The 12,593-nt window shown below is 49.3% G+C and overlaps 1 protein-coding gene across 1 annotated transcript; it reads right to left on the bottom strand.

Annotated features, from left to right (window-relative positions):
• Nucleotides 1-10,275: 10,275 nt before the first annotated feature.
• Nucleotides 10,276-12,057, bottom strand: ANKRD9 (ankyrin repeat domain 9). The gene is made up of 2 exons (XM_083862887.1): nucleotides 11,956-12,057; nucleotides 10,276-11,499 (listed from the first exon to the last, which is right to left on the bottom strand). Exon 2 carries the CDS (start codon nucleotides 11,447-11,449, stop codon nucleotides 10,586-10,588), a length of 864 nt encoding a protein of 287 aa, XP_083719013.1. The 5' UTR covers nucleotides 11,450-11,499; nucleotides 11,956-12,057; the 3' UTR covers nucleotides 10,276-10,585.
• Between the last annotated feature and the right edge of the window lie 536 nt (nucleotides 12,058-12,593).

The following is a 12,593-nucleotide window of genomic DNA, read 5'->3' as shown; positions in this document are numbered from 1 at the left end:
ATAGCTATTCCCAAATTCTGGAGTGGGTTGACCTGGGTCACCACTAAAACTTCCTTGTAGATTTTCCTGCACTTTTCCCATCTAGTTTTTAATAGAAAGCACCACAGAAGTTTTACGCTTCTATAAACAAATCTGGTCCACTTGGCAGTGCCTGATGAAGCATCTTGGAGAATCACTGCTCCAGAAACATGGCTGCATTGGGAATATGAACGTTGCTCTTGCCCCAGAAAAGAAAAGAAATCCAAGTTTATTTTTATTAGCACTGGTATTGTTGATTTCTCTTGACTTATGTTTAGCTGTTTTCCCAATAGCAGATTAAGAGTATCTGAATTCAATTGTCATGTAACTCTCAGGAAATATTGGCCACAGTTATAACCATGCTGACTAGGGGAAAAACAATTTTTATTTTTTACTATTTTGAAAAAATATTTTGTAAAACACAGCCAGGCAAGTAGGGAATACTGGAAAGCTTGTCTTTCATACTTAGTCCTATTCATGGCAAAGCTTTCACTACAACGGCCCCTGGATAGGCTTCAGGAATATTATTAGTAGGCTTTGCTATATAACATCTCAAGAGGCAACTATGCTTATGTTCAGCCAAGTAAGATGTTTTTGGAAGCCATCCCAAGCAAGTGATTTTGCAAAATAAATGGATGTTCTTTCTATAACGTGATAGTCCTTTGGCAGTGACTCATGAAATTTTAACATGGATGACACTTGAGGAAGGAACCATCTTTTTTTCCCCCTCTCTTTATCCCAGTGTCTCTGCTGTAGTCCATGTAAGTAAGGAGTGTCTTTGGAAGCAATTTTATGCCACTGGTTGGGAAATAGGAGCATATCTTTTCAAAAGATAGTCACGTTGCAGGAGGCCTGTGATAGTGGTTTTGTGTAATATTTGCATTTTTGTTCCTGGCTTGGGGTGAAGTCTTTTGCATTGCATTGCATAGTGCTAATGTAACTTTTTTCCCCTCTGATATTGATGTGTTCACATCAATGTTACTGCAAACAGCTGGAAGCACCTGAATTTCAGAAAAGACATTTCTGAGAAAACCAGTATGAGCAGAGATAATGCTCTCCCTTGGGAAGGGGGGCAGGGAAAGGAGTGAAAGAGCCTTGAAAGAATACCTACCTTAATCTGTGGTTGCTAGGGTGAGGAGAAGTAAAGTGATGGTTTCAGGGAATGTTGAAGAGAGTAATTCTGACCTGTGGAAGAAGAATGAGGGAAGAAGAAACAGGCTTAATGGCAGGAAACATTTCCTTATCATAAGACTTACTAGGTTGTGCTGTTGTCAGGAAATGGTGGCAGTTCCATTCCATGGAGCATTTAAGGTTGGACAAAGGGAACAAGCCCTGTAATTACATACTGAAATAAGAACATCTATCTGTCAGAGCCATTTAATGTTCGGTTGCTTTGCTTGATTCTTTTACGTAGCTGGTATCACCTTGTTTTCTCTTCTTAAAGCACTCTTATGTCCCTTCGTGTTCTGCGTGGTACATCTGAATGATGTTAGCAGAAAGTCAGGAATTCTGAAGGTGAAGAATGAGTGCATCATCCTTTGATGTCATTTTCACAGAATCAGAGAATATGATGAGTTAGAAGGGACACATAAGGATCATAGAGTCCAGCTCATGAATGAATGGCCTGTACAGTCATTTGGTGAACACACAGCAGTTTTGCACACCAGTCCTCCAGCACTTCTCTTATCTGTGAGAACATTCAGGGCTTATTGATGACCTGGGTGAAAACAATGGGTTTTATTGTAGAAGAGGCAAAAAGGCAATGCCACCAGCAGGCTCATAGCACATGACATCACCTGTAATAGCTGTAATATATACCTGGGTGTTGGCTTGGGTTTTTTTTATTTTCAGAATGTCATGAGTATACATAAAAAAGATTCCTTTGACCAGTGATGATTTGTCATTACAACAGTATGGGAGACTTGTAAAAGGCAAATGGTTAGACTTGTGTAGTAAATCTATTTTTGTTAGGCTGTAGGTGCTGGTTCCATAGTCTTTGTCCACAGAGGTGATCCCTCCACAAGTGGATGCTCATGTGTAGTGTCAGTCTTTGACTTCAACAGGCCTAAGCTGTCTGTTTTATTTATTATGTGGTTATTTTCTCCAAAACCAGCCATCTCATATATTTATTGTAGTAAATCAGCAGTGAACTTATCTTTACCTAAAGGCAGATTTAGAAGGGGAACAGGCAAACAGGAAAGAGGAATTGGAGGTTTGCTGGTGACAGACTGACTGGTTGGGCAGTTCCCAAAGGCTGCTCAGAGTGGTCAGCAGAGTGAAGTGACCCTCACTGACCAGTTCAGCAGGATGTCAGGCATTGAGCTCACACTGAGGGTGTGGGCTTGAGAGTAGCATGATGGACAGATACATCTTACTGCAATAGGAAAGGGAGCCACAAACCACTAGAGTTATGTTTTCCCATTAACCCATGAAGAACCATGTTGCAGAGGCTGGGGACTAGGAAGGCAAGTAGAAATGCCAAGAGCACTGCAAGTTTCATGGTTTAATACCACAAAGAACATGGGTTTTCTGTAGGGTCAGATGTCAAGACTTCCTGTCACAGGGGGTGCAGCCCTGCTGCCAGCTGAGCTAAAATTCATTGGCTTGGAGAGCCAAACTTGCTTTTTTCTTCACAGACAGCAGCTAACAGAGAGAGGTAGGACACATCTTTCTGCCATGCTGTATTTAATGTCAAGGTCACCTGTGGTCAAGGTGGGATTAAAACAGCACATTTGGTATGTGTCCCATCAGCAAGGGTGTCTCCTACAGAGTGAGCTGCATCAGTGTCAGGTTTGGATCTGAGTAAAGCTTCAGTGTAGCCTAATTAATGAATAGGGCCTGGTAAGGTCACAGTCCAAAGCAGGGATTTGGTTACATAAATTTCTATGCTTTTGTTTTAATAGGGAGTCTACACAAGATTTGTTTGGTATCTGAGCAACCAGTTTCTAAAGCATCAAATCCCAAGTAGGAGGCAGGAAAGGATTCTTTTGATTCTGGAACAAAAGACTTCCAAATACCCTCCCAGCTCTGTGTCCTTGGTTTGGTACAGTACAGTGCCACTTCCCATGCATGAACTGCAAATGCTGAAAAGGTGAATAGATGCAGATCCAGACTACCAGCTGGGACTTATTACCTCCCAGAGTGAGTACTCAGTGCTGCTTAGCACCCTCTGAAAGGCACAGCATTTGCTCAGCAGAGCTTTTCTTTCTGAGTTGAAGGTGGGCAGAGCCAAGCTCTGTGTCACTTCTTCCCTCTTCTGCTTGGCTGTAGCTTGGAAAATTACTCCCTCACTGTCAGGGCTAGCAAAGTAATTTGCTCCCCCTTTTTCCTCCCCCATTATTCAGTTGAAGTGGAAAGAGGATGGGAACACATGAAAGTCCTGCTGTTTGGGAAGAGCATTATGATTCTGTCTTTACTCCCAAGGTGCTCAGCTGTGCAGTAGAAACACCTGCCTGACAACCTCTGGGCTGGTACCAGCAAAAATGCTGTTTGCAGGTTCAGCATGCACCTGCAGGACAAGGTCTGCTGCTATCTGGCTTGTGTTGTGGGTGCCTGTGAGACTTGAGGAGTTAAAGGCTGCTGTGGTGGCCACTGCAGGACAATACTGAGCCAGAGACCTCTGGTGATAAGAATATTTGCGGATGTTACTGATAAGAATGTTTGCTGATGTTACTCAGGAAAAGCTTGACCCCAAAAGCTGGGATTTAACTGCTCTGTGTCTCTCTAAACTGGCAAAAGGAGATGTGTTGTGGGTTGGCTGTTCATCATGTGGGCAGTGGCTCAGTAACACAGGCATATCATTACTAGTCATGTCTGAGCCTGTGTGTGAGCACAGCTGATACCATGTGGTACCAAAGGAACTCAGGTTCTCACTGCATTCATGATACAAGTGTTGTGGTGCTTGGCCCCATGTCTGCCTGGCCATGCTGTCTTCCCAAAGCCCCAGGTGCCTCCCACTCTGTGCTTCCACAGGGGCCTGATCTCGCTGAGGAGCTGGGGCTTACCCAGTCTCTTGTACACTGAAGGACAGCTTGGATGCTCTTTGCCCAATGCCATGCTGGTAGTGTCTTCCCATCCATCCTGAGAGCGGGGCTGGAAGTGCTGGAAGGGATCAGTGGCAGGCAAGTGCCTTGGGACGTGCTGTGCTGGAGAGAGGACTTTATTCCTGACAAAGAATGGAGGGTGGAGTTCCTCTCTCTACACACCCAGTCTGGGGTGGTGACTCTCGGGAAGAGTTACAGTCTCATAGAGACCAGACTGACCAGAGCAAAGGATTATGAGGAAATACACCTTGTGTCTTTCACCTAGAGCTTGACACCACAGCCCTGGCTGATAGGATGGCAGGTTGCTGACCTGTCATGAAGGTTGGGAGGATGATGCTGGATGTGAATTGCTTGTCTCTGGCCAGGATGTTGTACAGAGCTCCAGCACCTCAGCTGATGCTCTCCATAGTGAAGGCAGCATAGTTAACTTTGAAGGAAATTACTTGGTTTTATCCTTCAAAATATTCTACCTGCTGAGTGACTCAGTGAGTGATTCACCTGCTCTGCCCTCCCTGCAGCTCTTACCTCAGGGCTGTCTCAGAGGGTGTTTTTCTACCAGGGCATTCATGGTCTAACCACAGCTCTGATGATGCTGCTGGCAGGGAAAATGAGGCAGCAGCAGAGCTGAGTCAAACTTTGGGCATCTGAAGGAGGAGGCAAACCCGAGGGAGTGCCACATTCTTCCCACTGGCAGTGAGTGTTTTTCCCAGAGCACAGAGAGCTCTGCAATGGTTCTCTGGCCCTACAGTGCTTACAGCAGTTTTCCTAAGCTGTGGGGCCCTTCAGGTCCCAGCCCTGCTCCTGCTGGGAGAGCCTGCAGATGTGTTATCAGAAAGTTATCAGATGTGTTATCAGAAGTGATGTCCCCCTCTCCTCACAGAAAAAGTGGACAAGCCGTTGTTCAGATCACCTCCTTTACCAGTTAGGGAATTTTATCCAGCCTGCCTTTGGTCACAGTCCTGACTGGGCATGGCATTAGCAAGGGACTGAAATCAGTGTGAGAGTCTGCATCCCTCTGTCTCATCATCTTGAGTCACTAACCATCAATAGCTTTCCCTGTTGCAGGAGTGGGAGAGAGCAGGAGAGCATTGGCAGATGGTTTTAGAGGAAAGCATGTTCAGAAACTCAGGTCCCCAAGGGATTTAATTCTCTCTCTTACTGTGAGTTAGAAAGTACTTATCCTTTTAGGCTTCGCTCTAAAATGCTGCCTCAAACATTTGTCAGAAAAATGACATCACATTAAAAATATGACTGTGATGTATTATGTGTTTACTGCAATTTACTTGCACTATTAAAAAGAAAAACCCCTAATGATTATAAAATAAAGCCTGAATATTAAGAGCATGATGACAAAAAACACCCCTTACATCAAAACAGTAATTACCACTGGGACTGGAACAAAGGAGCAGAGGGACAATTTTGAGCAAAGTTGCTTTGCTGGCTGAGAGAGAGATGGGGCTGCCCAGTCTTCCAAATAGAGTCAAGGTCTGTGTACACTGCCTGGTCACTGCTGGGAGGACAGTCAATTTGCTCCCATAGCCATGAGACTGTGGGAGAGGAACTGCGGCACTCACAGCAAACCATGCAGGAATCAGGGGGCCAAGAGGAGGGGGGTGCTGCCCTCCTCAGAGCTGGAAGCTGCTCCCTGTCCTGGCTGAGCCAAGTGCTTTCTGCCTGGAAGTCTTTTCTCTCCTCCCTTGGCCTCCTTCCACTGCTTTCCACAGAGGGCTCTGGGGAAAGGACTTGTCTAGCATTAATTGTTCATCTCCCTGTTGAGGTCCATGAAGTGTATCGCCCTTGTGCTTGCCTTAATTGGGGAGCACAGGGAGGGGGAGACTGGTCCATGGTTACCCCTCCTATCCCAGGCATGCAGATGTCTTCCATGGCTCCTGAACTGGGGAATTGAGCTTTTCAGGCCTTATTTGCTTTCCTGAAGGAGAAGTGTTGATCTGTTCTGCTTCCTATTAGCTTTGCAGTCCAGGGAACGTAACCTTACAATGCCTGGAGGGTCTGGAGCTCACACAGGATGCTGACTTACTGGCTCAGACTTGCTAAAACCTTGCTTTAATCAAAGTCTCTCTCTGCCTTCCTTGCTTCTCTGAATTGTCTCTGCCTCTCTCCTTGCTGATTCAGATCCATTTTGGTCAACTCTCATGTTTGTATTAGGAAAAGAATATTTTTTTCCTAGAGAATAAGGAGGCAAGGTTGATGGCAGGGGATGTTTTGGGGTTTAGGGACAGATGAGCAATTAAGGTTAGCTGGATGGGATCTTTGGTTCAGCTACAGGTTCCTTAGAGAGCCTTGGTTGTGCCAGTTTAAAAATCAATAAAGTAAGGCTGGATTTAAAGCAGATGCCTGGGTCATACATAATTTAGACTAGATGGCCAGGCTCTCCTGGCTTTAGCAGTACTTCCTAAACATGAAGAGTATTTCTTCATTTGAGGTTTCTGAAATTTGCTTTGTTGATTTATGTGACTTTTTTTCATTTATCAACTAAACAACTGGGCAAACAGATACTGGTCACTTCACAGGTGATCAGGGCAAGTGGGGACAATCTTTGTACCCCAAGTGAACTTGGTTCCATTTCTTGTAGCAGCAGAGAGGGATCTCTGATGTTTTTTGCAAACTATATTTGTGTTTCCTTCTGAGTTAGGTTTTGTGGGGGAGCTCAGCTCCTTCCACTCTTGTGCTACAGGTGCACCTGAGCCTGTGTGGTGGGAAGAGCAGGAGTAAATCAGTGCAAGCAGCAGCCTTGCAGCACCATAGATGAGATTCTTGGTAATGGAGTACAGTTTGATGTGTTCTGAGCAAGTCATAAGCAGAACTTCCTTTTCACAGGTTACAGGTGGAGGAGGAGAGACCACTGAAGCCAGCCTGGGAATTAAAGGTTATGCAGCCTCAGACACATGCTGACACCAAGCAGGGGTGGAAGTACTGTTATTAACTTAGATCTGATGAAATGGTTTGCAAGGATTTACAGTGCTCTTTAAATATTAGGCAAATGGCATGAGTGCCTTGTTTGCCTGGACGGGCTGATGCAATGCACAAGGATCTGCTGATGTCAGTAGATTTCTTATACTGCAAATCAAAAACCCATATGAACACCAGACATAGGACAAATAGGAAATTAGGAAACACACCTGGCACCCTGGCCTCTTTCTAGTCTCTGTCTTTCCTTGCCTCTGGGCCAGGAAAAGTAAAGAAGACTGTTCAAGAGAACAAACCCATCTTTTAAACAAGTTACTCAGAATTACAATAGACCTCATCTCCTTCAGCAGACTCTAGGTGGGCTAAACTTTGGGAGCTGCAGGGAGGAGTCAGTTGCAGAGTCAAAACTAACTCAGTACTTCTTCCCTCCCTTTGCTTTCTGAATGATGTTTCAGGCCTTTTTTACCTGCCACAGCAAATAAAACCACTTTGTACTACAAGGTGGGTAGTATATGAATATTTCGGTTTGAAAGTGCTTGAGCAACCCATGGGACATATTTATTAGATTTCATCAGTGTTTCCTGATGGAAAGTAGTTTTTTAGGGAACTAACTGTAACCAAGCTTTCCAGGAATGCTGGTTCTATCTACTTTCTTCCATGCTTTTGGAAAGCATTTCCTATGGATGAGCAATTTGCCATGTGTGACAACATTAACCTGTGCATGTAACACAGAAGCTTTTATCTCCTTACCCCTGTGCTCCCATGGTGTTAGGACTTCTTTTCCACACCTTTGTGGCCAGCTTCCTGGCTCTAGCACCACAGTTCTCTTCTGCAGTGACATAATCACTGTCCATGTTCACTTTAATAAAGTTGTCAGTGGTGATGCAGCTGGCACTTCTTGGTACTTTTGTTGGTAGCCTTCTCCAAGAGATGGAAAACTGAATGGGCTGTGGAGCCTGCACTCCTAAAGGTGCACTGTGACCTAAAGGTGACAGAAGACAGAGGTGTGCTGGCAGGTCAGCCTGAGGAAAGATGATGTTGCTATTGCTTGGTCTATAACCAAAAGACTTCTGTTTCCAATGCAAAGGAGCCCCAGCCTTTCTGCAAGCTGTGTCTGTGTCTGACAAACAAGCCTGGCCCCAGCTGGGGGAGTGATCCATGTGCTCCGGGGTGTATTTTGCCCACAGTTCCTCTCCAGTTGCAGCATGGCAGACATCAACGAGCCACACACAGTGTGGGCTGTTGGTGACCTTCAGCAGAGCCATCCCAGCGTGGGCTTGGCACTGACTCCTGTCCCAGAATAACAGGAAGGGCACAGCAATCAGCTTGGGACCATCACATGTTGAGGGGATCCATTCTGTTTGTTGAAATGAATTACCCCAGAGCTGGTGGGAGGGCTCCAGGGAGTCACAGGGCAGCCTCTGCACTGGTGTTTTGTTAAAGGGCTCATTTGAAGGTGTAGGATATCCTGCCCAGCCTGTTGTGCTGTTCAGTGTGTAATTACTCTCACAGCTTGGGAGCAGGAGCATCTTCAGCACTCAGTCCAACCAACCAACCAACCAACTCCCCCCTACTGCTGAATCTTCTTATGTCTTGTCAGCAAAGCTGATAAACATTCCTTCCCACCCCCCAGCTCTGTCTCTTCCCTCACCTCATGACACTTTGCCATGTCCAAGTTAGACCTGACTGCTTTACTGCTTGTCTGGAAAGACGTTTCCACACCGTTGTTACAGAGGTGATGGGAAACAGGTATTCTAATAAAGAATGTAGCAACATAGATTTTTTTTTTTTTTTTTTTAAGTGGCTAGGTTTAGAAGATTAGGATTAGTTCTCTGGATTTCTGTGTTTTTATAATCAACAAGATAGGTGAAGAGAACAGTTAGAATTTTTCCATGTTTTCCAGCAAAGGATTTGAATTTCCCATGGTAATGGGTTTGAGCATGTGTCCGCTTTGTTTCTTAGGAAAAAGGAACATTTTCTCTTCTAGGAAACATTTTCAGTGCTATCAGGCTAAGAATAGCAATCTTCTTTCTGTTTCTTCTCAAATTTCAGAAGCATGGCTTTTCTTTTATTGTGCATGCAAGTACAGAGATTATTTTAGATGAAATACCACTCTGTTCTGCTGAAACATGAACAGCTTATAGTGCCCAATTATGTGGGTTTTTTTCATTCCTTAACCAAAATTAATTAATGAATAAAGAAATTTGTGCCTTGAACATATCTCTTCTCTCCTAAGCACATCAATTCCTTGATGACCCTAGAGTGAACAGCAGTCCTGAAATAGTTCAAGTGGCAAACAACTCCCTGACTATGAATTTAAGCCCTGAAACAAAACCCTACAGTTTCAATGACAACTTCCAAGAGCAGAGCCAAGGCTCCAGTGCTGTGTCCTAGGAGATCACTATCATTGCAGGACTGGTGGAGCCAGCACAGCTCCCTGCACAGCACACAAGGACTGCCCAGAATGCTGAAGAGTAAAGGCTGCAGAGCAAGGAGCTGAAGCTGTACCCTATGCTCAGTCAAAACAGAAGTGTTGGAAGCAGGACATTACCCTGGAAAGGCTTTTTGATCTGGAGCAGCTGTGAGGATGTTGTTTGTACCTTGGAGCATCTCAGAAGGGATAGCTGGGGAAAGGTTGGATACCTAAGGTACTCCTCTGGCACACAGGGTGGACACCAAGACTGCCATGTGCACTGAGCCATCATGCTGATGGGGAACAGCAGCCAGAATCCACTGAAAAAAGCCATGATCTAGGAGATATCCTGGGCCACTGTCATACCTCCTTACATCCCTCTGAGAATAGCAGGCTGTCCCTCCTGCTCTGTGCTACCCTCCTCACCCTGCAGCAATCACACAAAGGGGCTGCAGGTCCAGCCTGAGCAGGGTAGGTACATTTTTGGCCACAGCAACACGTGTGCTCCATCTCTCTCTGCCTGAAAATAAACACCTTGGCCCTCCAAGGGGAACAGAGACAACTTTACAAGGAAGCCAACTGTTATTTATGCCTATTTTAAAATACATTTTGTTCAGATGCACATCCTTGCCAGCCTTGTTTAGGGAAGTTGTAACAGTATCTGGCTTCTCTTCGGTCTTGTGTACAAGACAAGGAAGTTTTCATCTGTGCCTTTAAAAAAAACCCCGCATCTCTGCCAAGATGTATTAGGAGAGCTGTAAAAAAGGAGTCATCCTGTTCCAGGACGGCAAGGCTTATGTAACAGGGAAATCCTAACAAAAAGATACTCCCCCACCCTGCACACGCTCTTCCAAGGCACATGCCACTCCAGGGTTTTCAGTTGATTTGTATTTTGATCACATCTGCCAGTGGTTTATTCGGATGTATTTACAAATATGTTCTTCCCCATACCCTCATTTGTACATGCCATAGAACATCTTTATAAAATGCAGCATGGCCCTCACCTCACCACAAGGATCTTTAAATAAAATATATTCTAAAGTGCCAGATACAATTCTTTTATAAAACACTGTTCTCAGTAAAACAGATACTTGGCCACCGCGTTAGCAGCTTTGTATATTGATACATTTTTTATCACGAGTCTATTTCTGTCAGGTGAGCGGGAGGCTCTCATACCACCCCTCTAGCTCTCCAGTTTCAAATCCAAAGGCTTTAGGAAATGAGGCAGAGGCAGGTTATCCAGAGCCTCCGGGAAGTGCTCGGGTGCAATGGTCCTGATCAAGACACGCATGGCTCCCACAAACAGCGACGGGGGAGCCAAGCCCACCAGGCACTGGAACCTGCTCTCCCCCAGCAGGTCCTGCCACTGCTGCCGGTTGTCCAACAGCTGCTGCTTCATGGCGAACTTGAGGTGCTGAGGCACGAAGAGGAAGAGGCAGTCGAGGCAGAGGATCTTGGCACGCATGTTGGCGGGGGGCAGGCGGGCCAGCTGCTGCAGGAGGGTGTCCAGGGGGGTGTTGCCGGCGCTGTCCCGCGGGCAGGGCGAGGCGCCGTGGCCCAGCAGCAGCAGCAGGCACTCGGGCCGGGCCAGCTCGCAGGCGGTGTGCACGGCCGTCTTGCCGCCCTCCACGCGGCCGCAGCCCCGCCGGTCCAGGAGCGCGGCCCGCTCGGCGGCGGGCAGGGCCTGCAGGGCCTTGAGGATGCGGGACAGCACCCGGACGCGGTTGTAGCGCACGGCCATGGCCAGGTGCGGGGCCGACTGGCAGCAGCTGAAGCTCTGGCTGGGCACGGCCAGGGCGCTCTGCGGGAACTTAGCGAGCAGGTGCCGGGCGTAGGGCTGGTGGTCGTGCACCAGCGCGTAGAGCAGCGCCTCCGAGGGCGAGTACACGCTCACCTTGCCGCCGTCCTCCCAGTGGAACACCTCCATGGTCCGCATGTCCTCCAGGAACCAGACGGGCAGCAGGTCCCGCACCGCCTGGTAGAAGGCGAAGGAGGATTTCTTGCACTGCTTCTGCGACTGGCCGACCCAGCGGACGCTCCAGGGCATGGCGTGCGGCCGGGCTCCGCCGGGGGCTGCCTGCCACCATCGGCCCGGACCTGGGGGGGCGGAGGGGGTCAGTGCCGGGCGGATAACGGGGCTCCCCGGGGCTCCCCGGGCCGCTAACGGGGCCCGCCGGCGCGGGGACAGCGAGCAGACGCGACACCCCGTGCCGGAGACACCCGTACACCGGAGCACGGCATCGACATCCCTCCCTCCCTCCCTCCCTCCCCGCTCCCCTGCACGGGATGCCCGTGTCCCCGGTACACGGAGAGCCGGTACAGGGGAACGGCCTCCCCCCGGCGCACAGCACGCCCGTGTCCCCGCCGCACGCGATCCCGGTACGCGGCACCGGCCTCCCCGCGGTGCACCGGACACCGTTATTCCCGTGCACGGAGAGCCGGTACAGGGGACCGGCCTCCCGGCAGCGCACAGGACGCCCATACCACTGCCGCACGGGGACCCGGTACACGGGCACGGCCTCCCCCCTCCCTCCCTCCGCTCCCGGCGCTCACCATCCGCCAGCCCCGCGGTCCGCCCGAGCCGAGCCGAGCCGAGCCGAGCCGAGCCGAGCCGAGCCGAGCCGAGCCGAGCCGAGCCGAGCCGAGCCGAGCCGAGCCGGGCCCGCCGCAGGGAGAAGCGGGAGCGCCGCGCGCCGCCGCGGGGCCCTTTTATGGCCCCCCCGCCCGGGCGGTGAAGGTCGGTCAGGACCGGGGAACTGTCCGGCCAACGCCGATTGGCCGCCGCCCCGGCGCCCCGGCCGCCCATTGGCTGCGCCGGGAGGACGGGGCCCGGCGCCCGCGCGTGCGTCACAGGAGGCAAAGTTCCAAGAAACTTGTGTGAGGGCCCGGAGTCCCCGGGGGCGGGGCGGGAATGCCGCGGGGCGGGGGCCGGGCCGGGGCCGGGGGCGTGGGGATGGGGCTACCGGGGCTGTGAGGTCACAGCGATATGGGGTTCCTCAGGGATGGGGATGGAGCCCCGGGGCTGTAGGATCGGGGTTCCCCGGGATGGGATGTGGCGTCCCAGCAGCGCGGGGTCTGGGGTCCCGAAGGTACAGGTACATGGTACCTGGAGACAGGTACAGGTACAAAGGTCCCAAAGGCCAGGTACATGGTGCCCTGGGGGAATGGGGCCCTGGGCTAAGGGAGGCAGG

Source organism: Zosterops lateralis (assembly GCF_965231275.1).
Source record: "Zosterops lateralis genome assembly, chromosome: 6".
Classification (NCBI taxonomy): Eukaryota; Metazoa; Chordata; class Aves; order Passeriformes; family Zosteropidae; genus Zosterops; species Zosterops lateralis.
Note: the sequence above shows the minus strand (reverse complement) of the source record. Positions and strands in the feature narration are given on the sequence as shown.